Source organism: Strix aluco, chromosome 16 (genome assembly GCF_031877795.1).
Source record: "Strix aluco isolate bStrAlu1 chromosome 16, bStrAlu1.hap1, whole genome shotgun sequence".
NCBI classification, from domain to species: domain Eukaryota; kingdom Metazoa; phylum Chordata; class Aves; order Strigiformes; family Strigidae; genus Strix; species Strix aluco.
Window position 1 is genome coordinate 20,390,893 of NC_133946.1, and position 26,577 is coordinate 20,417,469.

A 26,577-nucleotide genomic window follows, 5' to 3' on the forward strand; every position below is an offset into this window, starting at 1 on the left:
GGTTTTAGCTCTTTGAGCTCTTCTGGTGGTCGGTTCCCATCTCCTCCAGAAGAAGGATAATAAAGGCAAGTGGGGGGAAAACCCCTAGTGCTCCTGCTGGAGTGCACAGACGCTGCGCTTCCCACCTCCTCTGCCATCAGCAGCCGCGGGAGCGAAAAACGAAGCTGGCCTTCTGCCTCTGGCTCATTTGCAGTCTATTGAAACATTAATTAATCTTCATGCCATTGAGGATGGAGGGAGAAAGTGAATTACTTCAACCTGCAATTAGCGTGCGATGCAGCTTGAGCAATGGCAGGGTAATCCTCGGGGAGGGGAATTTTGGGAGGAGGAGGTGTACAGCAGGGGCCCTGCTTGCTGCTGAGAGGCAGTTTTAGGGAGGCACGCCCGGGGCTGTTCCCAGGGCACCCTTCCAGGCTGTGTGAGCACCCAGGTTGCACAGGAGCAGGGGGCTGCCCATGCCCTGGCCCCTGCCGGGGGGGTTAACCCCCAGTGGAGGTGGCAGAGAGGCAGTAATGTGCCCAGCATCACGCCTCATCCAGGCCAGACAGGGTTTGCCTGAGCAATGGAGAAACTATTTGCAAACTCCAGCATCTCTATCCGCACTTTAACACTGTGGTGGCCTCATATTCGGATGGATCCTTCGATGGCAACTGCTCCCTTGCTCTGGGCTAAACCCTGGCAAGTGGCTGCATGATCAGGGGTAAGAAGTTAAAGCCACCTCTATCACCACCAGGTTTTGTGGGATGTTTTTATCGTCGCTAAGCCAAGTACGACCGTGTACAGAGCGCGGCTCTGCGAGCCCCTGAAGAGCTGCCCTGGGAGGAAAAAAGCCATCACAACCCAAAACTATTTTTCTCCCTCTAGCAGGCACCATGTGTACAACAGCAGAGGTTGCGTAGTAACGGCAGCAGGAAGGCGTCAGCTCTGCCCTCCTCGCTCCCCGCAGAACGCCGAGAAGAGCGAGGTACGTATCAGCAGCAAAACCGGGTTCTTAAACTCCCTAAACTTTTCCTTCTGCTTACTGGGGAGGAGCACGTAGCGATTTTAAAGCCATTCACTACAGAGGCTGCTTTGTAGATAATGGCTGGTTGTGCTTACTTGAACTGTTGTGTGAGCCAGGGGGTGGGGTGTTTGTAGGAAGAAGAAATGGGGGGAGATGCTAAGATTTTGGGGGGAAGGAAGGGAGGCAACTCAGTATGTTGCCGAAAAAGCTCTCGGCACTTCAAAGCCTTTCTTTGCTCTGTCTTGTGAAAGTCTGAACGAGCTTTTACTGGGGCTAAAAGTACAGGGAAACAATAGGGAGACAGGGAGTAGCCAGCAGCCGGAGGAGGAAGCGAGCTGAGCGATGACGAATGCTTTCCAGCCCCGGCCAGGCGCTGGCACCCTTGCTCCTGCCGTGGGAGGGGTGTGCGGGCAAGCCGCTGGGTGCTGGTGTCGGGGAAAGCCCAGGGACCGCGACAGTCATCGCAGCAGCAAAACTCCGAGGCACCCGTCCTCCATTGCTCTCGTGGCTTCATTTCAGACAGCTTAGAGGAGAGGCCTTTGTGCCGACGAGGCGCAGCTCATCTGCTCGTCAACGTGTTGCACTAATGAGGGAGACAGAATACGAGAGATGCGTCATAGATCGGCCTGGTGAAAGGGATGGAGAGGGGGGACATAGAGGCCCTCCATGCTGGCCCCCCTACACAGCCAGCTGGCAAACTGGGAGACCACTGAGGAATGGGTGTGTTTGTTGTTGTTCCCAGTTCAAACAGTTCCCAGTTCCAACCTCCCTGGGGAAGGACAAGAGGGGGTCCTGTCTCCCCTGGCCAAGAGGCCATGTTGCCTCTCCCCTGCGTGCATCGGATGGTGCTCTGGGTCCCAGCACGGGGCCCTCCCAGCCTGGGTGGGACCTTCCCATTTCATGTTTGATCCTCCCATCCCCTGCGCATCCCCTCGCTACAGGGATTTTCCCCTCTCCTGTCTTGTTTCTTGTGTATCCCAGTGCTCCCACTCTGGGGGGGAGACAGGAGTGGATGGGAAAAAGAGGCAACAGGGGAGGGGGGAAAAGAGAAAGGGAGGAAAAAGAGGAGGAAAAGAGGGAAGTGGTGGAGAAGATGAAAAAGAGTGAAGAAATAGGGAAAGAGGAGGGAAAGGGGAAAAAAGGAGGGCAGAATGGTGGAAAAGGAACAAAAGAGGGGATGGGAAAGAAGGAAGGAGGAGAGGGAGAGGAAAAGAGGGGAGTGGGGAGAGCACAGGAGAAAGAAGAAAGGAAGGGAGGAAGAGGGGAGGAAGGAAAGAAAAAGAGGGGAGAAAGGGGGAAGAGGAGGAAGGAGAAAATAGAGGGAAAATAGTAGAAAAGAAGGGAGGAAAAAGAGGGAAGTGGGGAAAGCACAGGAAAAAGAGAAGAAGGTGAGAAGGTGAAAAGAGGAAAATGATGGAAGTGAGGAAAACAGAAAAAGACGGAAGGAAGAGGATATGGAGGAAACAGGTGAAGAAGGGGGAGAGGGAAAGGAGGGAGGAAAAAGAGAGGGAAAAGAAGGGAGGAAAAGTGAGGGGGAAGAGGGAAGCAGGGAGAAGTCAGGAAAAAAGGAAGAAAGGGAAAGGTAAGAAGGGGGAAAGCGAGGGAAAAGTGGCAGAGAGGGCAGGAAACAAAGGGAAGGGGGCGGGAGGGAGGGAAAAGAGGAAGGAAAGGGGAGAGAAAAAGAGGGAAGAAAGGGAAAAAAGGGGGAGGAAGAGGGAGCAATGGGACAGATCCCGCCTCGCGGGGAGGGGCCGGGCCGGGGCGGATCCGTTGGCGGCGGCGGCTGCGCGGGCGGGCGGAGCGGCGGCGGGGCCGGAGCGGGGCCTCGGGTGAGGGCCGGTGTCCAGCGGTACCTGCGGCCCAGGCGCGGGCAGGGGGCGCGGGGGGGCGCGGGGCAGCGGCGGGCAGCTGCCTGCAGCGGGGGGAGCGGGCAGGGAGCGGCGGCGGGGCCGCCCGGGGGGTCGGGCCGAGCCGTGCTGGGGCGTGCGGGGACCCCGGAGCGCGGAGTGCGGGGGCGGGGGGGGGGGGAGAGGGGAGCCCCTTCTTTGATCTGAGGGAGGTGAACCAGGGAGAAAACTCCGGGAGCGAGCTCGGGAGGCGCCTGAGAGATTCCGGCCGAGGTTCCCTTTGCGCTGGGGGGGTCGGCGCTGCTTTTTAACGCCGCGTGATTCCGGCCGTGGGGCCGCGGGCCGTGACTCCCCCGGGTGCCTGGCTGGGGGGGGGGGGGGGGAAGGACACCCCAGCTCCGGGATCGCCCCCACCCGGCCCCCTCCCTGGGGTTTAGGAGAATAAACTCGGCACCTCCCTCCCGGCGCGGCCCGCGGGGCGCTCCCTGTACCCCGGGGGGGGGGGGGGGATGAAGCCCGGTGTGTGCTCGGACACGGTGAGTTTGGGACAGCCTTAGTTTTACGGTCGCAGGAGGTGACCGAGGTGGGGGGTGACAGGGAGGAACTGTAACAGTAACCCCTGGTGGCTTTTTTTTTTCCTGTTCACATTCCAATGTGATAGCTCAGGAGATTATTAATTTTTTTTACAAGTACGCTGTAGTCTGAGTCATGTGAGCAAAGCCAAGACACCAAGACTGCGTTTTGTCACCTACTGGAGTGCTGTCTTTAATACCAAGCCTTGGTAGACTCAGCCTAGAGTTTAGCCTTGGCATACTTTTGTGCATGTTTATCCGGAGCGGCTCTGCAGGGTGCCGTGTTTACATCGGTTCAGAGATGCAGTTCAGCTGCAGAGCAAAAAAAAAATCCTGCTTAAAAGCTTCTCTGTACTTGGACTTGCCCGAGCAGAGTGACATTTGAAAGCTTGCTTATCAAATCGTGGAGGAACGCTGCTCCCATCCGCCTAGGTTCCACCTTTTGCATACAGACGCGTGGCCAGCCGGATCTTTAATCAGAGCCCAGGCAGTTTTCATGCTCATTTCCTCATTCACCCTCATTCTCTCAAAAATATTCTGATTTTAAGTATAGCTCGAGGTCCCCCAACCACCCAGGTGTGCCACACTGGTAACACTCAGCAGCCGTGTGGCTCCGTAGTGCAATAGAGTGGCACCAGCGTCTCTAAAAAGCTCCTTCTGGTTAAGCTCCCTTGGAGGGGGAAGGGGAACATCTTCTGCTCACACAAGCAGCCTTCAGATAACAAGCTGTTGCCGTATCTCCCCAGGATCCATGTGCTTTTTGCCTCTTGGAGGAGGGCCTTGCCGAGTCCCCGGTGCTTGCAGCAGGCTGGTGTTCCCTTTGGACAGTGTAACTCATGGCTGAGAGCTGGTGGGGTTGAAGAGGATTGTTGCTTCTCAGTGAATGAAGTTAAAAGTTTCTTTTTTTTTTTTTTAATTTTCAGATCTTTTTTCAACTGTCAAAATGGATCTTGACATCCAGTGTGAGGAGATAAGCCCATCTAGATGGGCTGAACTTCTGTCCACAATGAAATCCTGCAAAACCATCAGGTAGTAACTAATTGTGTATCATCTTTCCTAAGTAAGAATTGTGTTTCTCTCCTGTGTTTTTCAGCTGCAGAACTGTTGACCTGTGACTTAGAAAGTGCAAAGTAACAAGAATGATCCTAACAATTTTTATCCAGAAAGTTGATTTAAAGGGGGGGAAAAAAACCCCACCCTCTTGCAAAGTTTTTTCAACTACAGATAAGCATCCTTTGGTATGAGGTAATGCTGCCCTTGCTCTGTGGTGGCCATGGAACTCAGCTAGGTAATGTGGTTATCTAAACCTCTGACCACCGTTTTGGTAATTCTGTCGTTCTCCCTCAAGAGAGGGAAGACATCTCTGTGCTCATTAGGTCGCACACTCTCTGGGCTGCAGATGAGATGCTGTCAAGTAAATGTTACTTAATAGTCACGCACAAGCCACATGCCATTAGCTTTTAATTATTCACTTGGCCTTCAGAAGTACCTGCCTTGTGTGTTGAGCCAGCCAGTGTGAGGGAACCACCTCCTGCAGTGTAAGCTGTAGGACAGGGTTCAGAAGAGCTGCTCCCGCACTCGTCTTGCCTGGGCTGGAGAGGATGGGCCACCTCAAGCCAGCAATGGCTTGGAGGACTTCAGGCAGGTTGAAGGTGACTTGCTTTTGTTTTGCAAAGGAGCTTTTTGCTGGCAAGCTTCATGGGCCTGACTTTAACTTCCCAAGTTTTGCCTTGGGGGGCAGAAGGCAGTGGGATGGTTGTCTCTTGGGCAGAGGCCAGGCTGCTCAAGGCAGCGGATGAGAGCTGCAGGAGGGATTGTTAATCCCCATTGAGAGCCAAGTCTTTCTGCCAGAGGGAGGGAACAAGTCTGCTACAGCCTCAGTTTTCATAGTGTTATTTAAGAAGAAGTGAACCAGGCAACTTGTGGTTGTGCCTGGGGCTGTAGGGTTCTTCATGACACCTTCCTTTTGCCCCATGTCTTTTCTACTTCCCTCTATACCTCCCTGCCTGTCCTGGGCTCCCAATCCTTTCCTTAGCTCTCCTTCCAATTCAGTTCCCCGCAACCCCCATCAATTTAGCAACAACTAGAAGAATGCTGATGCCCAGTGGGAGAAGGTACTGCCACACTGCAAACTCACAGTTTGTGTACTGAGAGGTGTGCCGGAGAGATACGGTGCAGACCCGTGTGACTCACTGGCATGAAATGAATGATTATGGATCCTACACAACTTTGAGGTAGCAGCAATTTAAGATTTGTTAGCACTGTTGCAGTAAATAACAAGATTAGGTTGTATGATTTTTAACAATCCTTAATCATCAGCCAATTATAAGTGATTTAATAAAATTTGCTATAATCAACACAGAGACTTAGTTAAAGATTCAAAAATGGCAAGGTTCACACGAGATTTGTGACCAAGTTTCCTAAATCAAATTACACACACACACAGAGATACAGAGGTTAACCTAGTTCAAGATTTTTCTCTCTTTGTAAATGGTAGTAAATTATTGGTACCAAATGATCTTTGAAACCTTGCAAAATCTAATTGTAGTGAATGACTCGCTACTCTCCTTCATCAGTGTTTGTCAGCAGATGCTCTTTGAACCCTTCTTCTTCGTCAGCATCTATCAGCAGACAAGCTTGGAAGTCCTTGCAAAAGTCTACTCTTCAAAATCCTTGTGAAATCTACCCTGAGAGGCGTTCCAGCTCAGGGGGAGGTACTGGGTCACAGCCTGTTGCCCTCCTGGAGAGCTCAGAGAATCTCACTTAAGGTTGTTATTTATAGTATTGTGAGATGATTGACTTTGGTCAATTTTTCCATTTTGGCCACAATTCTTGTTATGTAATGCTGGTGCCTTCAAGAGCAGGCTACAATCCAGGCAGCAGGAGTTTCAGGTACAGTTAGGAAGTGCCTGATCATCCCGACTTGTAACCAGGACAAGAAAGTACCAGATTGTCCCAACTCCCTGCACCTATAACCACAAGAACAGAATGTTGGCTGGTCCTGACATGGCCCCGTGGCCCAGGGTGCTCGTCACCACGTTCCACCCCATGACCAAAGTCAATCTGTCTTTTCCACAGAGTGGTGGTGTGGTCACCTCTTGCCTCTGTGCCTGTAAATGCCGCATTTATTTGTAATTTGAGTGAAGATTTATGTTAGGTTAACCTCTATAACTATTAAAGAAGCATATATGTTATTTCTCCAAATGGGATTAGAAAACATTATATATGCAGAGAGGTTCTTGTAATAGCATAACTTGTTTTGTCATCTTCCAAACTTCGATATATGGAGCGATGTTCAATAACAAATAGAGTATAACAAGAGTCAGTAGGACCATCTTTTGGTGGTACAAAGTGGTGTATCCCAGTCTGCTGTTGGGTTTGATGTAAGGCTGTACACAGAAATCTCATACACCTTTTCATAGATGGACCCGTTGGTCATTCGGGGCCATATTTTAATTTCTTCCCCTACTGTTGGCCAAAGTAGGGAAACTTTGCGTAAGCTTCATCTTCATACCAGCTCCACTCATTTTCTAGGTATGCTTTATTTTTGTTCATGGCCACAGTGGAAAGATTCAGATTTCCCTTACCAGAGAGTGTTCCCGTGGTTCTGGTATAACGAATATGAGCTTGAGACCGTGGCCGTTCTGGGGTTTTCTCAGTAAGACTCCTTAGTAAAACTGGGGGAGTGTTCAAAGTAGTCACTGATGTAGTTGTGATAGGTTTAGTGATTTTGAGAGATACTGTTCCTAATACTCTGTTTCGTCTCTCTGGAGTGTTGCATATAGATATTTTAACTTCAGAATGTCCCTTCACTATGTCGTGTATTGAACAGCGATTCATGTTACAGCATTTTCTGTATGGTGTGTAAGAGTTCTTGTAAATAATCGTACTACATGCACAGCCTTCAGTAACAGGTAGTTGTGTTTGACAGGTCGCATTTATGATATTATCTGTTAATAAGAAAATGGGTGGCTTATCTGTATTAACACAATTGTGGCTGATTCCTTGATTTGATGATCAAGTTGAGACAGGTTGGGAAGCAACTATTATCAAAATCTTCAACAGCAGTAGGATGATGTTTCTTATTTTAATTTTGAAGTAAGCTGAAAGACAAAAAGGTGAAATAGACTGGGCTTGGTGGGGTTTTCCAGACAGGTTACCCCATTAGAAAAAAGGAAAAGTCCACCATGCGCTAATTTTGTGTTTTGCACCACTGCTGTTGGTAGCCTCCCAGGCAAGTGTGCCACCAGGTTTAGTTAGACTCATTGGTACAGTACCCATGGATGGTAGATCGACCGTTACCGTTTCTCCTGGCTGTAATGTTGGTGGATGTTCCCTTTTCCCAGAAGGTGGAGTGCTAAGCTCGGTTTTTGCAAAGAATGCTCCATTATAGGGCTTCCAGTGGGCCCATACCAAGTGTCCCACAGGGCCTCACGTGGCTTAAGGCTCTTTTGCAACAGGCCATTAGCCCTTTCCACCAGCCCATTTGCTTGAGGATAACGGGGGCATGAAATACCCATTGACTTTCTTCCTGCTTTGCCCACACTTGCACCTCTTTACATGAGAAGTGCGTGCAGGTCGTTATCACTTTGGATGACATCAGGGGTAGGTATACTTGAGAACCAAGGTGATATCCATTGGCCTTTTGGCACTTAGTTGCCATAAGCAAGCCAGAGACTCTTCCCACTCCTGTGAGGATGTATTGATATCCCGCAGAGGGTTTGAGTGGCCCGATATAATCAATTGCCACGTAGACCATAAACTTTTCCTTTCACTGATGTTAGAGGTGGTGCTTTAGCAGGGTGATGTTTGCAATTTCAGTTTACATTAGGGGCATTCTGTAAGGATGATTTCACGTGTTTAGAGGCCAACCTCAGCTTTGGGCTGCAAAATAAAGTGCTTCTCAGCCTGTGTGTCCTAATTTTTAATGTAACCGTTCCCCTAGTCGGTACCATTCAGTATCTGATGTATCTCCTTATTTAATTTCCTTAATTCTGGCTAATTCATCTATTCGTTGGTTCCAGTTTGTGGCTGGCGTATTGTCTTTGGTGTGAGGTTTTGACCATCCCATCTTGAAGGGTGTTTTTCTGGCTATGCTCAGCAGTGGTTGCCAATCCTTGGTTCTCCAGGCTGGGGATCTATTTACTTCCCAATTTAGAGCTTCCCATTGACAGAGCCATTGTGTGGCACCTGCCCATATGGCATAGGATTGACAGAGATAACTTTTGCTCCATTTTGTGCTGCTGAACCAACTGCCCTTAATTCTCCTACTTGTGCACTACCTTCACCTTCTTCTATTACTTGTTTGCTAGTGCTGATTTCTAATGCAGCAGACTTATATTGCCATTTACCATTTATTCTTTTTCCTGTGGTGTCAGTAAACCGAATGCCCTCAGCTGGTGTTCTCTCAGTGAGGGGAGGTGCATCTAGAATTGGTGAAGGTTTAAATGGCTGGTTTAGTGCTGGTGGGTCGGTGTTTATAGGCATTTGTAATTTGGAAATTTTTGTTGGACCTTCAGTTGGTTGCATTTCATCTGCTACTCCCACCAGGTAGGCACATCATTGCCTGGTGGTGGCTTTTTGTGCAATTCTCTCTGAGGGGGTGGTTCCTTTTAGGACCGTTTCTAGCAAATGAAATGGCTCTTTAGTCTGAACAGGTTGTCTCTGTGTATTTTCTCAACTTGTTTAACTGCTCGGGCTAAAGACAAAAGTCCCTTTTCCCATTTGGAGTATCTTTGTTCTGTTTCTTTAAATGTAGTTGAATAACAAAGGTCTCTTTGGTCTGTCAGGGCCAGTTTGAAGTAGATTGCCATACCCCATTCTGTTGTAATAGGATCGCAGGGTGACTTGGCCCCAGGGATTAATATGTCTTTAAGGTTTTGACTTACATTGATATGTATTAAGGTTTTGACTGCCTCTTCATATTCCAGGTCCCATTTCCACAGTCTTACCTGTCATAAAAGTGAATACAGTGGATGAGCAATGATAGAAAATCCAGGTGCATGCTTCCTCCAGTACCCTAAAGTACCCATGAGCTGTTGTAATTCTTTTCTAGATTCTGTTTTCCTTAGGGTGTCCGGTGGAATTGCTGTACTACCTGCAATCCATCAGGTCCCTGAAAATTTTACTTCTTTACCTGGTCCTTGACATTTCTGGCATGGGATCTCAATTTCTGCTTTGTGTAGAGCTTGTTGTACTGCTGCTGTCGCTTCCCCCACCCTCTCGGGGGAAGTTCCTCCAATTAGAATGTCATCTAGGTATATTGGTACAGTTTCACATCTTGAGGGTGTTCCTTTTGCTTTGCAGTGAGGTAAGGTGTCAGCACTGCTGGGGCTCCTCTAATTAACGGCCAAGTCTGTGACGGTTGAGATTGGAACGTCATGTGGAGCACGTTCATGCGTGGCCTGTATACAGGCAGCCTTTGTCAGTGCAACTGAAGGTTCATGTAGGGATTTTATGGGTAGGATAGACGGTTCTCCTCTCTCTAGCTCATCTGTTCCTCCAGCCCAATATGCCACTCCACTCATTGCTGAATGCGAATCTTCCAGGGGGTCAGGGCAAGCGTTTAAAAAGACACCTGGTCCCTAATATCCGTTTGATTCATCCCCATTTAATAACATTCTGTCCCATCCAGATAAGCACACACGCCACAAATACTCTGTTTCAGTTTCTCAGGGCTTACAACCTTAACATTGGTGTAAATTGGCCATTTGAATTGGATCGAATGGGATTGTTTTTCTAGTGTGATCTCCTGCTCCACCCTGTGGTCTGGTAGTTTCTTCTGGTTTTATAATTGGTCTAGTGGTGTATTGGAGAGGCTCAGGCAGGTGCAGGGGGTTATCTTCATCTGAGCTCTTTTTATTTGAATCATCCCAATCTTCAGGGGTTATTACTAGTTTTCTGATTTGAACTATGTTGGGAGGGTTTGGAACTTACATTAGCATCATTTCAACACGTTCTCCTAACTTCTGTGCTTTTAAATGAGCTTCCTGAGGTTGTTTTTGCAGTTGTTCTAATCTTAAAGATAGTAATATTTCAGTAGCTTTACGTCCCTCTATTTCATCTTGCATATCTTTCATCTTACTATTTGTTTCTTTCCTTTCCTGGTATGCCACTTTTAAACGTGTCCCTAGCATTTTACAAATTATACCTTTATCTGTTGTATCCTTGGTCAAACCCTTTGCATCATTCAACTGCTTCCCATTCCTACCAATTATCATGGACCCATTCTCCTGAAAAGCCAGGGTCTGGATTAATACCATGGTTTTGTAAGTAGCTGGTGATACTACTTGCTATTCTGCCACCTACACAAGACCAAACTGCTGATGGATGTCTGTGAGGCTGGCTGAAGACCCAGCTTGGCTAGTCTCGGTGCAGAACCAGTCTGACAGCCTGTAAATGGCCTCTGGTTGACGTGGCTTCAGACACCAGGCAGTTTATCTTCTTTAAATGAAGGTGCATCCTCCAGCTGAAGCCCTGCCAAGCAGGGGATGACGTGAGTCATGTGCCCTGTGCTGCGCAGCACGGAGGAGGTCCGTGGCTTGGGGAACTGCCATCCAGCCCCTCTGCTGCTGCAGAGAAAGCACGTCTTGGTTTGGACCATGTGTCGCCCAACAGGCCATGCACATGCTTATGGAGGTGTCCCAGGGACCGCAGAGGAGTAAATCGCCCGCTTTGCTTTCACAGCGAATACTCCAACAAGGGAGAACAGAGCAACCCTGAGAACTAAAGCACTCCTTCTCTTCTCTTTCAGGCTCGATGACTGCAATCTCTCCAGGAGTAACTGTGAGGATCTCTGCTCCGTCATCAGTACGAATCCGTCCCTCACGGAGCTGAAGCTGAACAACAACGAACTGGGAGATGCAGGCATCGAATGCCTGTGTAAAGGGTTGCTGATGCCAAGCTGTAGCCTACAGACGTTATGGTAAAGCCTCGCCGATTGTCTTGCTCTAACATGTTTGCAGTCTGCTGCAGGTGAAGTCATGAGACAAACTAGTATGTGATGGTAGTAAGAGCCATGCCGATGTATCTCAGTAATTACCTAGGTCAGATGGTTGGAAAACCCCAGAAGTTTTTATCTAAGTGGTGTATTTATTGAAAGACTCCAGATCTTCAGTCTGTCTTCCTTTGTCTTCCAGCACTGAGGGGAGGACAGGCAGAGTTTTCCCAGCCAAGCAAAGGCTTTCTGGAGACTTTCTTTAGAAGAGGTAGCAGATCTTCCCCTGGCTTAGTCAGCTGGATTATCTGTTTAGGCGGTTTAAACAAAAGGACCACCACAGAAGGCCCCACTCATTAGCACAAACCTGACGTTTTCACAAATGAATTTTTCAGAGGGCTCTTCTGCCAGTTGGAAGCACAGCGTTTACTGTCTGGTCTGGTTTGCCCACTCCCTTCTTTAGGAACCAAGCAAAAGGGTGTTCTCCTGAGCCTTGGCATTTCAAGAGCTGTCAGTCTTTCTGCACCCTACCAGACTGGCTCTGCCTCCAGCCTTGGCTTCTCAGTTGGGCAGGGCCAGCTTGGTTCAACACAGCATGTTTGGCAGAGGCACTGACACCTCATTATAGCATTAGTGGGCGTCCCCCAGCAACCATGGTTCCGGAAGATTTAGTCAAAGCCAGTGGCTGCTGCCCCTGCTCTTTCAGTGACCCTCAAAGACATGCTGCCTTCTCTGTCCAGCATCTCTTCTGCGGGGTACCAGAGTCCTCCAGCTCCTGAGGTGGGTCTAGGATCTTCATGACACTGCCTTGTAAAAATCATTTGCCTTTTAGATCAGATATGCCCGCCTCAGAGTCCCTGTGTCCCCTGCAGTGAGGATTCACAAATAGAGGGAAAGTTGACTGTGAAGCTAATCAAACTGCAACTCTCTGCTGGGCCTTCGAGGAATAACTGTGATACTCAATAGTGGAAGCCTAATGCAAGTAATTTTTCAGAGAGTTTGTCCTAAGCCTCAAACTTCTCCAGCTTGGATTAGGCTGTTTCAGTTGTATAGAAACATAATTGTCCATTTTGGCATTCTAGTAAGGTGACTTAGGGAATAAAAGAACAACCAAACCCAAGTCAAATTTAGTACCACCATGCACAATACCTCTGCGTTGCCAGAAAGTCTTGTCCAGTAACTCTAAACACACCATACCAATACCAGCATGGTTCAAATGCTACTTCTCCCAGACTGAGTGCTGAAGGATCAGCCTCACAGATCCTTCTTGTAGTATACCATTAAACTTCTAAATGATATCCACGTATTTAAGCCAAGTTGGATAAGATTTTTACTTTTGGCTGCTCTGGATCACATATCCAGAGGGGACAAGAAATCATAAGATGCCATTGCTTTCTCTCTGGGATAAGCCTCATGATGATTAAAACACTTCTATAAAGCAGTTGTAGTGCTGCTTAATGTAGGGTGGATTCTTCTGCTAGAGGGGCTATACAAACAATTACGCTGAAGGAAGCGTGGGAGCTACTGTTTGTGCTACAGGTATAATACTAGCTGATAAATTATTTTGGCACACCTGTAAAATAGCAGTACTAACCTGGACGTACCATGTCCTAGAGGGTTATGCACTGTCAGTGCCGCGGTGTCCTTTCCAAGTTCCAACCTCAGCAGATGCACCTCTCTGAGAAGAGCCTCCAAAATTCGGAGGGGGGGCGCATTTCCCTCACCCCACTTGCCTCTCTCCTTCAGGCTGCAAAACTGCAATCTGACGAGTGCCAGCTGCGAGACTCTCTGCTCTGTCCTCAGTGCACAGCCATCCCTGACAGATCTGCACATAGGTGGTAACAAACTGGGAACTGCTGGACTGAAGGTGCTGTGTCAAGGCATGATGAACCCCAACTGTAAGCTGCAGAAACTGCAGTAAGTAGTCACTTTTTTGGTCATCAGATGGGTCATGCTCATCTTTCCTGTGAGACAAGCAGGAGTTTTGTTGCCAGATGTGGATTTCTTCCTGTTTTATCTGAAATTGTGTCATGCTCATCCGTGCTGGTAGGTGTTGTGGGTTTGTAAGAGCTGGATGTCTTCCCATAGGCTTTGTTTAGCCCTCCTGGTAGTGATGGCTGTTAATACAGTTAATACGAGGAGTGGCTGAGGGAACTGGGGGGGTTTAGTCTGGAGAAGAGGAGGCTGAGGGGAGACCTCATGGCCCTCTACAACTCCCTGAAAGGAGGGTGCCGAGAGGGGGGATGAGTCTCTTGAGCCAAGGAACCAGCGGCAGGACAAGAGGGAATGGCCTCAAGCTGCGCCAGGGCAGGGTCAGACTGGCTCTTAGGAAGGATTTCTTTGCAGAAGGGGTTGTTGGGCGTTGGAATGGGCTGCCCAGGGCAGGGGGGGAGTCCCCATCCCTGGAGGGGTTGAAGAGTCGGGTTGACCCAGCGCTGAGGGATCTGGTGGAGTTGGGAGCGGTCAGTGTGAGGTTCATGGTTGGTCTGGAGGATCTTCAAGGTCTTTTCCAACCCAGATGATTCTGTGATTCTGTGGTACAGAACCTATCAGACACACAGGGAAGGTCCGATTCTGCTGCACTTGGTCCTTGTTTTATGGCTGAGCAGGACCTGGGTCTATTGGCAGCCCCCAGCTCCTCGCAGGGAGGCTCAGTGGTGAGGCTGTGTGATGTGTTGCAATGCAAAATTCAGTTGTGTGTTCCAAGGCAGCCTGTGCATTAGTTTAATGGAGGACTAGTGTAAAAATGGGGTGGGTAATTAGTCTTGCTAGTCCCCTGGGGTCCACTTTGAGAATTAATGCTTCCTGAAATGAGCAGGGAGATGCTGTTAAAAAATTACAGTTATCTTTGTTTTCATATGTTGCTTGGTCTCAACTCACATTGGCATGTTTTCTGCCCCGGCTAACACACTTTGCCCATCTGATGTCTTGTGGGTCGGGGGATGTGATGAAGACTGTTGTTTTTCCCCTGGACTTCTTTTCTTCTCTCAGGCTGGAGTATTGCGAACTCACAGCTGATACTGTGGAAGCTCTCAGTCCTGCTCTGCAAAGCAAGCCCACCCTGAAGGAACTCCAGCTGAGTAACAACACGCTGGGAGATACAGCTGTGAAGCAGCTGTGCCGGGGACTGGTGGAGGCGAGCTGCAACCTAGAGTTACTACAGTAAGGAAGAGCTGGTCATCTCTAACTGCAGCTAGTCCTGCTGCTAGTCATGCCATCCATAAGACAGGAAAAATTATTGTCAGGAATACTTGAAATTTAGGCCAGAATTTTTGCTGGCTCAGATTTCTGTAACTGGAAACTGCAAGCGAACGCCTGGGGTTTTCAGTTTTGGGTTTTTTTGACCTTTCCTTTAGCATGTGATTCTGAGCTCACTCTTTTGCCTGTTGGTGCAGTGTGAGCATGTGCCCCAGGTTAAACCTGCCATTATAAGGTGTGACTGATCGCCACTATCTCAGAGCAGGGGAGCAGTCGCCCTCAGTGGCTCCAGTTCTTACCCCTGAATTACCATCCAGCTGAGTATATTTATTCAAATCCTTTTTTGGCTTCAAAACAGAGATGCTGGATTTGGCCTCATATCTTGGGTAAAGTCCCTGCTGGAGTTTTAGGGAGAAGCATGATTCATTTTCATCTTGCCCCTGCTGTGCTTCAGCAGGGGTTGGCTGCCAGGGGCTCAGTGTGTGATACAGCCAAAAGCTCCTCTTAAAAGGAACAGTTGATGTAAAGGGGGAGTTTGGCAAAAATGATCCTTGCATTAATGGGTGTGAATGGGTGGGTCAGAGCAGAAGAGCCTTGCGGCCTCGTGGAGCGCAGGAGCGGTGTGGAGGCTGAGGGGAGACCTCATGGCCCTCTACAACTCCCTGAAAGGAGGGTGCAGAGAGGGGGGATGAGTCTCTTTAACCAAGTAATGAGTGATAGGACAAGAGGGAATGGCCTCAAGTTGCACCAGGGAAGGTTTAGACTGGATATTAGGAAGCATTTCTTTACAGAACGAGTTGTTAGGCATTGGAATGGGCTGCCCAGGGAGGTGGTGGAGTGTTCAAGAGGCGGGTTGACCCAGCCCTGAGGGATCTGGTGTAGTTGGGATCTGTCAGTGCTGGGTTAACGGTTGGACTAGATGATCTTCAAGGTCCTTTCCAACCGAGATGATTCTGTGTGTTGCTTCAGCCAGAGCCCACCTAGGATACCTGTATCATCTCAGAGCCTTGCAGGGTCTAGCAGTGCACAGCTGAGCTGCATTGGTTTGCAGCAAGGAGCCAGCCCATAGACCCTTCTCAGTCTGAAGTGGTGGTGTTGGGGTGTATCTAACACAGCAGGTCTGGAGCAGCAACTCCAACTGTGCTTTTTTTCTGCAGCCTGGAGAACTGTGGCATAACCAGCGATAGCTGTCGAGAGATCAGCGCGCTTCTCAGTAACAAGTCATCACTGGTAGATCTTTCCGTGGGGGATAACAAGATCGGGGACTCCGGTATGGCTTTGTTGTGCCAAGGACTGATGCATCCTAACTGCAAAATCCAGAAGCTATGGTAAGGGTAGGCAGAGGTTACTTAATTCCCTCTTGTAGCCTCTGAGCTGTCTACTGGTGCTGCTGGTTTGTTCCTAAGCAGCAAGTTTCTCAGTTACACCCTCTAGTGAATGAAGAGTGTCTCTACTGCAATTAGTTACTTCTCAAAACTGGGTGGAGGACACCATGGATGAGCAGGACCGCACTGAAATCGCTTGGATCAAATTCTGGGGAGATGGGAAATGGAAATTTGTCTTGGCTTCCTGTTGAGTTATCTGTCTACTAGAGTTGCATGTTCGTATTTCTTTTTTGTGTTACAAACAAAGCTTTTGGTTCAATGGATGGAAAGTAAGGAGAAAGCTGTGTTTTATGATGCATGAAGGGATTTTGTAAAGGATAGAAGAAAATGAGATGATGTAACCATAAATTCAGAATACTAAAATAGGACTCTGTTTTTTAATCTAAGTTATTCTTGGGGGAAAATAATATTTTGTTCTTCCCTGAAGGCTATGGGACTGTGATCTCACAAGTGCTAGCTGTAAAGATCTCTCCAGACTCATCAGTACAAAAGAGACCCTCAAAGAGATCAGTCTGCAAGACAATAACCTGAGAGACTCAGGGATGGAAATGCTGTGTGAGGCCCTCAAGGATCCCAGATGTAAACTCCAGGAGCTATGGTGAGCTGCTGTCAAGCTTTACATACCCCCTGCCTTCTTTGGAGACCTCACTGAAGAAGGATGTAGGTGAAGTAATGCCCACCAGATAGAGCCTCAGTTGTGGTGATTCCATGAACAACTCGTGCCAGTTGTTACCTAAAGGATTTAGACTTACAGAGCTAAAGGGATTTGTATTTCTAAACTCATAGAAACTTTGAAGATCTGCCCCATAGTCATCCTATCCTAAGCAATAGGAGACCAAGCATCACTTGCAGAGCTTCTGCCTAATATATTTTATCGTGCAACAAATGGCAGCTAAGAGACTTTTGAAGTTTGAAAGGCCTCATGTAATAGCAAAATGAGTGCTGTGATCAGATATCTCGGGTTCTCCACTGGATCCAAGCTCTCTCATTGATAAGCCCAAAGAAGGCTTTAACGACATAAACCGTTCTCAACGTCCTCTCTGCTGACAACATGACCTTTTAGGGTGGGATGGTCTGGTACCGCATGGCTAGGAGAGGAAAAATTGTTCTTTCACATAGCACTTGAACAAGCAGCACTTGAGCTTTCCTACATTGCGAGTTCAGCTCCTGCCCCCAGCTGGGTTCTCCCCTGCCCTGGTGGCCTGGGAGCTGATGAGGTGCCTCAGGAGCGCACGGTGGAGCTGGGAGTGACTGAGAGCAGCACGTTTTGGCTCTGATCGTTCCTGTGCTTTATGGACAGGTGCCTTTCCTGGGTGCACGCTCCAAGACAGACATCCCAAATATAAAGTGTTGGAGAGGTGCTGCTTAGAAGGAATCGAGGAGATGGGGGGTTGAGAGGAGTACAGTGACTGTGGGAAGGCTTTGGTTCCTCCGTTCCCACTGTCTGGGCTCCTGTGAAGCAAATGTGAAGACATGAACGGTGCCTGATACTCTCTAGATCCCCCATCTAGATCTTGTGTCACTTTTGCTTTGCAGGGTTAGGGAGTGCGGGCTCACGACTGCTTGCTGCAAGGCCATCAGCTCTGCTCTCAGCATGAACAAGCACTTGAAAATACTGTACATGGGCGAGAACAAGTTGGGAGATGCAGGTGCTGAACTCATCTGTGAAGGGCTGCTGCACCCCAACTGCAACCTCCAGTTCCTATGGTAAGGTGCACCCTCAGAAGTTCTTTTCCCTTGCTGGGTTACCCTTCCAAGAGCGGCGTGCAGAGAAAGGAAGGTAGCAATAGATGGTAGCATGGTATTTGTTTGCTCACATGAAACAATTCACATCACAAACTGATGTTTAACTAGTTCACTTGCAAGTAAATGGAAGCCACAAGTGTTTCCATGTATCCTGTCACTCATGGTCTCTTGCAGGTACAGGCTGTCCCCCATGTGATGGTGCGTTCCTGGCCATCCACAGGTGCTCTCCCAAGTGCAGAACTGAAAGTTCATGGGGCACTGCACCTTCAGGATCTAAAGCAAAGTGTGGGGAGGCTAGGGGCATCTTGCTTTGTTCTGCGAGCCACTCACTGTAGAGCTTCCCATGCCCTTCCCTGAACTTGCCCACGGGCCTCTCTCAGGTGGAACACTGAGATGGAGGAGCTGCTGGTCCAGGTCTGGTGTGTCAATTCTTGTGCCTGCCAGTTGCAGTGCAAAGCCTGCCTGAATTCCCCAGTTGCCTCCTGTTTTCCACAGTCTCTGTGGGTGCCAACACCAGTGCCTGTCCAGCCTCACCAGTAGAAGCCCAGCTGGAGCATCACCTCCAGCCCAGTGGTGGGACTCACCTCCTCCATCTGCCTGTTCCCTTCCCAGGCGAGCACCAAGCTCTAGAGTGGTGTGGCTGTGGCCTGCGTGATGCTCAGGGCACTGTGCTTGTCTCCTCCTGTGGCCTGCGTGATGCTCAGGGCACTGCGCTTGTCTCCTCCATGCCTTTTGAGAAAGCTGGAGCTGTGAGCTGTGCTCTGATGTCTGAGACTCCCAGTGAGTGAGTTGAGCAGATGGGTCATGGGAGACAGCAGCAAGACTTTGAAGTCTGCCCAGAAAGATCTCATTGCTGACCAGTTAAAGCTACTTGGCGCTCAGCTGAGAGGCCTCAGTTATCCTTTTTAGAGAGGTACTTGCAAGTCTCAAGTAATAAACTTAGACTTACAGAGCTAAAGGGATTTGTATTTCCAAACTCATAGACGCTTTGAAGATCTGCCCCATAGTCATCCTATTATAAGCAGTAGGAGACCAAGCATCACTTGCAGAGCTTCTGCCTAATCTATTTTATTGTGCAACAAATCATTTATGATCAGTTTAAACCGAAGTTATGCATGATGTTGAAATAGGGAACGTCTTCTTAGGGTTCCTTTTCCCCTTGTAGCCACACACCGTTAAGCTTTAGGGAGGACTTTTAGGTGTTCAGCAGTCACCACGAGGACAACTGCCTCCGAGGACAGACCCCGGACCAGCCCCTGCTGTTGTCTCAGAGATGCCAGCCTAACAGGGGTCTCTGGTCCGTGCTGGGGATGTCTGTGCCTGCTGCCCAAGGGTGGGCTGGTGGGCTGGTCTCTGGAGCCATCGCTCACTGCACTGGCCTCTCCCTCCTCTCCCTGCAGTCTGGGCAACTGCGACCTCACAGCAGCCTCCTGTGCCACCTTCGCCACCATCATGACTACCAAGCAGTCCCTCACCGAGCTGGACCTGAGCTACAACCCTCTGAATGATGAAGGCGTCAGGAAGCTCTGTGAAGCTGTGAGGAATCCCAGCTGCTACGTGCAGCATTTAATGTGAGAGATGTTTGCGATCCTGCTTTCATTCCCCCCTGGCAGGTGGTGAGCTCCAGCGAGCTGGAGGTGGGGGGGCACAAGCACTGGCTCTCTGGGAACTGCACCTGAGGGCAACTGGTGACCCAGGGGGGTTCAAATGCCATCTGCATGTTGCAAAACACTCCTTGTCTCTTCCAAATGATGTGACCACAGTGTCTTGAACTGCTTTGGTCCATAGGGCCCAAGAACAAGGAGAAGGTGATGCTGGGGAGGGAGTAATAGGGTCCCGTGTTGTAAGGTGTGTTTCTGGCTGTTGGGCCAGACTGTCGAACCTGGACTGGGCCCTTCCTGTTACATGATCTTTCCATACCGTCCGTTTGTGTGTCTTTCTCTTTCCTTAACGGGAGGATGCTCACTAAACCAGCTTGCCTTTTTGTTTGGGTGTAGTTTGTACGACATTTACTGGAGTTCTGAAGTGCATGAGGAAATGAGAGCCCTGGAAGAGTCCAAACCTGAAGTGAAGATCATTTCATGAGTGGTGACTGCCTGCAGAGCAACGTCAAAGCAACATCCTCTTCTTAATCTGAACTTTTTCATACATAAAGTTGATTAACTTAATAGAGAATTTGCTTGTACCAAAAATGTTTGTGGATTCCCTGAGTGGGTGTCCGGGGAGCTGATCAACCTTCTGTGCATCTCTGGATGTACTAACTCTGAGGCTTTGAAAGCACTCTACATTTTCACTGCAGCATTACTATCCTTGAAATAAATAATTACTGGGCATCTAGAAGTGGGTCTCTACCCTTTAGGAGCTCTTTAATCCTATAATCCCTTCTAACGCATTAGTCAGGCTTTAAAGAGAGCTTTCCAAAGGCAGGAGGAGAACTACCTGCTGTATTATTACTAGGTGGTGCTTTTGCCAGGTCTCTGGGGAAGGCTCTCGGGGAAAAAAACAAATGTTTTTTAATCTAAAATGGAGCTCTCCCCTAGAAGAGTACTTGGAAAAGCAGTGGTGACCAAGGCACTAGAGAAGAAAGAAATGAGCAGCTGTTCAGCTGCCTAATTTCAAAATTGGTGTCCCTTGAAAAGTGATTTTCCTGCAAACAAGATGCTGTGTGCATTTCTGTTAGTATGGGAAGTGATTAAACAGTTTGATATGTTTGCTCTGGCAAGAGTGGTTCTACAGAAACTTTATTAAAGTCTGTTTGCAAATAATTAAATGCTTCATTTTTCTACTTATAAAAAGAAAAATAATATATATCTGTATTTTTCTCCTTTAAGACCAAGCCATCACTTCTGAACTACAATATTACTAATACCTTGTTTTACATGTTTGCTTTTGGTAAGTTCCTAGCTGAAGCATGTCAGGAGAAGATCTTAGGTGGACAGCAAGCCTTGAAGATATTCCCCTGATTTCAGGGGACACTTACTGGGCTTTCTTGCCCAGTCAGAGTTTTATTACACCTTGTTCCAAGGAAAAATGCAGCTGTTGCACACCTAAAACACAGGAGAACAAATGTAGCTTTAAGAATGTAGGAGACAAACCTCGCATTGCCCTGGGGTGCCTGGGCAGGAGGAGTGCTGAAGAAATCCCTTTCCCCAGCATCTCACCAAGCAGTCGATTGATGTTTTGTTCACTTGCAAATCCTGCCTGGGCACCCAAATTAAAGGTGTCCTCCAGGCTTTGGCTTGTGATGCTCCATGTTTATCCCACAGAGGCTGTAACTGGCTTTTCTTTGACTCAAGGAAAGCTTTGACCTAAGCATAGTTTCTGCAGTAGCCTTAACAAATCTCAGGTAGTGCCCAAGAAGTTTACTTGTGTCTTCAGGCAGGTGTGAAGGATAGGATTTGTTTTTTCCTCAACAGATGTCTCTCTTGAGGCTGCCCAAAATGCTAAAAAACCACTCCTTTCTGCTTCAAGATCAATTTGGTCTCCGTTGAGGGCAGAAGCAGTTCTTGTGTTTAGAAACCTACCCATCCTGAGGGGCTCTTCAGTAGGCTTGTCACATTCATGGTCTCTGCTGGACTTGATGTTCTTGGGCTCATTTCAAGCTGGGTGAGAAGATAGGGCTGGAGAGGGGCAAGAGCACATGTAGGGGAGCCACAAAAATCAGGCATCTGGCTGGGTGTAAAGACAGCATGCAAAAACTTGAGCAAATATTAGAAGTGGATTTCTGAGAGCAGCTGGTGTGGTGGATAGCAGAGGATGTCTGAGAGGGAAGTGGAGGGGCTCCTGGGCTGCTCGCTGTTTTACACAGGACTGTTACCTGGGTAAAACTGTATGTTTGAATAAGTGCCTAGGTTGTAGTGACACTATTCAAGTTAGAATTAGATACAGTGCATTTAAATCTTCCAAGGAGGACCACTAAACATTGGGTCTGTTGTATAAATGATGCAGACCTTACCGACCACTATACCCTTGAAGAGAAACTAAAAGATGGATAAAAAGGGAACATCCTGCCCAGAAGGCGCTGAAAGCTGAGTAATTGCCAGAGAAGCATGAAGTTGGTGAAAATTGGTGGTAACTGGGGGAAAGGTAAAGGTGGCAGGGGGAGATGGTGACCACTGGCTCAATGCGAGACCAGAAGGACTTGCCCCCCATGCCTGTAAGGAGCATGCATGCTAATTTACATAGCAAGCGAGGCTAATTTAAATATAACTAAGCAATGAGGGACAAAGTGATAAGCAGCTAACCAGTGGTCACTACAGTTAATGTGTATTCATGTAGTCTGAAGTGTATAAATAGATGGAAGTTCTGTGTGATGTGTTAGCTTTGTGGAATTACCTCCTAGTGCTCATCTCTGCGCACACACGAAATAAAAGAAATACCTTGACCCTGTGTGTGTTGGCTTGCACACCCGGTGACAGAACCCTTCTTCTGGGATAACAAGGTGGGTTATAACACCATGGCCCCACTGCAGGCCTCTGACGGTGTGCTCCTACCTGGAGATAAACCCCATGGCTGCCTTGGTTCCAGGAGTGGTTTTGCATTCCCTGCAAAAACTCAGACAGGGTTTGGAAAGGTCTCTGCAGCACATGCCTCTTGTCCAGTTACCAGCTTCAGCAAGAAAAAACCACATGAGCCATATTTTGCCATCTCAATGAACATCTCGGGCCAGGCCAGCCAGGCAGAGCTTTTCAGGTCTGCCCAGGACAGGGAGAAACCTGTGGGCTCAGCCCATGTGCTGTGCTTTAAGCCAACGTGAAGTCTTGTGTCGGCTCTAAAAACCAGATACAAACCCTGGGATCCAGGAGCAAACCACTGTGGCAACAGACACTTGTGCTCATAAGACTCAAGCAAGGATTTGTATTCCTTAAAACTTACCTGTTTTTATCCATCTATTAGTTCAACTCACTTCCCTGACAAACCTTGTCACAACTGTCAACTTGAGAAAGAGAAATTTGCTCCTGCATTTTAGACATGTGGGTCTTCACCCTTTTAAGCTAAAAGGAGTAGGCAGTAATTGAGTCACAAGCCTTTCATGTGGACTAGATATCAGGCTGTCAGTCAAAGCCCTGCTCATACCAAGTTCACAGCTGCAACACTCAGCAGCTCCTGGGATGTCACAGTCACATCCTGGTTCTCAGGGCAAATGGTTGGACCTGCTGTACCAGTGGTTGGCAAATACTGACTTTCTACTAGCAAGGGTTGAGTTTCACCTAGTATAATGAAGCTTAAAGATAAAATTATGCAGCCAAAATAGATGGTTAAGAAATCCAGACATGACTTTCAGTTTTAAGCAAGTACTAGAAGCTTAAAAAACATGTCCCTTGAGATCAAATAGGAGAGAAATCCAGAGAGCAAGCAAGTTTGTATTTTAGATCTCAGTAAGAGCAACAGTGGTTTCGAGTGTGTTAAAACTTCAGGTTTCTGCTAGTAGTTTAGGATTCTGCAATAAACTTAATTTTTCACTCATCACAGCGTATGATCTTGAGCAGGGAGGTCACAGCGTTCCAGTTAACCTTGCCAGAAGCAGTTAAGCAAACATTACTGGCCTCGCAAACAGGTTAGACCCCAACTAAACCTGCTACTTGCTTTTGTAGAGCATCGTGTCACGGCTGCCCTGGCATCCCTGACTGCTCTCTCGCTGCCTGGGCTTTTTGGGAGGGAGTTCCAGTACAGCAAGGCCCCAGGCACCAGCTCCAAATAACAGGAATTTCAGTGCTCCAGTTGAATCTGAAAGGGGAAATCAAGCCAACTGCGTTTGAAGAGTTCACCACAGCTCCCCCCCTTCGAAAACAGTGCTTGCTGTCTGAGTCACTCCCAATCCTCTACTAAAATAGTCTGAAAGGGAGTTACTTCTTGCCTGAACTGCCCTTTTGCACAGAAAAATTATGATTTTTCATTATCATTGCCAACATATTTCTTCCTGTGTGCTTAGTTCATCAGTCACCCCTTTCTCCCCATCACCCCCTTTTTGTTTCACCTCTTTTACCAATGAGGAAAACACACACTGACAAAAAAAAACCCTGAAAAAAACAAGGGGGAAAGTCCCTCTCCCCATAAGGCAAGAAGAGTTTTGACTTACTTTACCCACTTCCCTGCTCACAGCTGCAAAACCACGGACATCTTGTGTTTCTCCTCCTGGGGCACAGCATCACAGCCCCCCTCCTTCCTCCCTTCTCCCACTCGCCTGGCACCCAAACCATAAACACTAGCCAGTCAGATGCGTTCCCAGGTTGGCAAGGACTTACAGATTGACAGCTTTATAAATATGTGAGGTTAGTCTTGCCTCTCAGCTAAAGCCAGCTGCATCCACCAAGGGAGGAAACGCAGCCCCTGGCAGGCGGAAGGAACATGCCGGGTCAGATGCCTGCACGGATGAGAAGCCTTTCCAAGCTAGAGGGCAAATTGGTGGCACATGGGCTTCAGGACTGCGTAGCTGGCGGGATGGAAACTTTAACTGGCCAATATTGTGTCACAGCCTGTCTTGTTTGCAATTAAAGGCAGGTATGCAGTGGTAGAGGTGAATTGTTGGCCATTCCCCAAGGCTTTGAAGATGTTTCAGAGCAGACACTCAAAAAAAAGTCCTAAAACAGGCTGCCCTGCCGTCAGGCTGGCATACAGCAGCCCATAATATCCACAGAGGGAAATAAAGCACCAGCACAGCTGTTGTTTGCACATGCACCCTACAAGAACCTCATGCAAATCCTCCTGTGCTGCTTCCTACCTGGGTAATCAGCACATCCCAAGAACCACAGCGTGTCATCAGGACAGCGCACAGACCCAGACTATCCTGCAAAGCCAGCACTTCCCAGCCTAACTTACTTCTTTACAACATGCTTACGCTTTTTGTTTGCAGACGACATCAAGTTGGGTGGGAGTGTTGATCTGCTCGAGGGTCGGGAGGCTCTGCAGAGAGACCTGGCCAGGCTGGAGCGATGGGCTGAGGCCAACTGGAGGAGTTTCAATAAGGCCAAATGCCGGGTGCTGCCCTTGGGCCACAACAACCCCCAGCAGGGCTACAGGCTTGGGGAGGAGTGGCTGGAGAGCTGCCAGTCAGAGAGGGACCTGGGGGGGTTGATTGACAGCCGGCTGAACAGGAGCCAGCAGTGTGCCCAGGTGGCCAAGAAGGCCAATGGCATCCTGGCTTGTATCAGCAATAGCGTGGCCAGCAGGGACAGGGAAGGGATCTCACCCCTGTGCTCGGCACTGGTGAGGCCGCCCCTCGATGAGTGGGTTCAGTTTTGGGCCCCTCACTCCAAAAAGGCCATTGAATGACTCGAGCGTGTCCAGAGAAGGGCAACGGAGCTGGTGCAGGGTCTGGAGCACAGGTCTGATGGGGAGCGGCTGAGGGAACTGGGGGGGTTTAGTCTGGAGAAGAGGAGGCTGAGGGGAGACCTCATGGCCCTCTACAACTCCCTGAAAGGAGGGTGCAGAGAGGGGGGATGAGTCTCTTTAACCAAGTAATGAGTGATAGGACAAGAGGGAATGGCCTCAGGTTGCGCCAGGGAAGGTTTAGACTGGATATTAGGAAGTATTTCTTTACAGAACGGGTAGACAGGCGTTGGAATGGGCTGCCCAGGGAGGTGGTGGAGTCCCCATCCCTGGAGGTGTTCAAGAGGTGGGTTGACCCAGCGCTGAGGGATCTGGTGTAGTTGGGATCTGTCAGTGCTAGGTTAACGGCTGGACTAGATGATCTTCAAGGTCCCTTCCAACCTAGATGATTCTGTGATTCTGTAATTCTTTTGCCTCGTTTCACACTTCACTTAGAGGTTCAGACCCTAATTATGCTTTGCAGATGATTAAAGCACCTCTGCTTCTGGGTACAGAAGTACTCCCCAGGCCATTTTGTAATTGTCTAGGAAACAGTTGCCTGCCTGCCGTGACTTCTAGGTGCAGCTTAGCTAATTGGGCCCCTTGTAGCTGGGTTAGATGCATCAGCTCATCTCTAATGTGCAGTAACCGCAAATCAGGTAGTGAGGCTGCACTTGGACATAATTAGAATATAAAGCACCAAAGAGTTTTTTCTGTGGCACCTCCCACAAAGAGGGGGAAAAAAAGACTGTTTTGTTCATCCCTGACTGCAGTGGGGAGCTGCTGCTTTCTTCACAGCAGGCTCCCAGGGGATCCATTCCCCCTTCTGTGCCACAGCGTGCAAAGCAAATCTAAATTAGACATGGTACATGGCATGCAGCCACGTCTCCTGACTACAGCAGGATCAAAGATAGCTATAATCCTGACGAGGTGGGTTAGAGTCAGCTAATGAATGCTCTGGGGAAGAAATCCAGTTGGATTTGGATGGCTTGATGGAGAGCAAGCAGAGCTCCCAAGGGTGGGGAGACAGAATGGGACTGATCCAAGGCTTCTTGGAGAAAAATCTTTGAAGCCCAGGTGGGATAAGGAGTGAAAACCAGATGAGGGAGGAAGGAGAGCCTTAGAGGATGGTGTTCTACCTCCTTTCTCACCTCCCCCCACAGTTCTTGGCCCTGTAATCTCCATGTAATTTAGCACCATATTCTGAAAAAGAGAACCACTTCTGCTTTTCAGATGGCTCCTTGCCTCTAAGTGTTTAAAGCATCTTTAGGCTCCTGGATTTTTAAGCCTGGCAGTCCTGGAAGCGTATGGGATGGAATTGGCACAGCTGAGACTATGGATCTAGCTCCAGTAGTGCGTGCAAAGACACTACTGACATACAGCTGCAACAGCCCCAGCTCCACCATCCACAGGACATACTTGTCAAAAAAAAAGAGCTACTATTGCTTTGAATAGAAAAAGAAGAGTTAAAACAACTGCATGCAAAAGCAGATGAGAAGCATGTACTCTTAGCCCCTCATTTCTTCTGTGCTTTTTATGGGCTTGCAGGGCTGGGAGGACTTCACACACCAGTATGGATTGG

General features: G+C 48.6%; 1 protein-coding gene across 3 annotated transcripts; it reads left to right on the top strand.

The window, feature by feature from the left end:
• The first annotated feature begins 908 nt into the window (after positions 1-908).
• On the top strand, positions 909-20,457 carry RNH1 (ribonuclease/angiogenin inhibitor 1). Of its 3 annotated transcripts, none has more exons than XM_074841665.1 (10): positions 909-964; positions 4,346-4,451; positions 11,176-11,346; positions 13,105-13,275; positions 14,350-14,520; positions 15,714-15,884; positions 16,369-16,539; positions 17,478-17,648; positions 19,088-19,258; positions 19,685-20,457. In XM_074841665.1, exons 2-10 carry the CDS (start codon positions 4,366-4,368, stop codon positions 19,770-19,772), a joined length of 1,371 nt encoding a protein of 456 aa, XP_074697766.1. In that variant the 5' UTR covers positions 909-964; positions 4,346-4,365; the 3' UTR covers positions 19,773-20,457. The 3 variants fall into 3 exon arrangements, with proteins under 3 accessions (XP_074697766.1, XP_074697767.1, XP_074697768.1); XM_074841666.1 differs by lacking the exon at positions 909-964 and adding an exon at positions 2,791-2,832; XM_074841667.1 differs by lacking the exon at positions 909-964 and adding an exon at positions 2,833-2,852.
• Positions 20,458-26,577: the final 6,120 nt, after the last annotated feature.

Coding starts and splice junctions, on each gene's coding strand:
- RNH1 (XM_074841665.1), top strand. CDS start 4,366: ATGGATCTTGACATCCAGTGTGAGGAGATAAGCCCATCTAGATGGGCT. Junction 13,276..14,349: donor TGTAAGCTGCAGAAACTGCA/GTAAGTAGTCAC, acceptor TTCTTCTCTCAG/GCTGGAGTATTGCGAACTCA. Junction 16,540..17,477: donor TGTAAACTCCAGGAGCTATG/GTGAGCTGCTGT, acceptor TTTGCTTTGCAG/GGTTAGGGAGTGCGGGCTCA.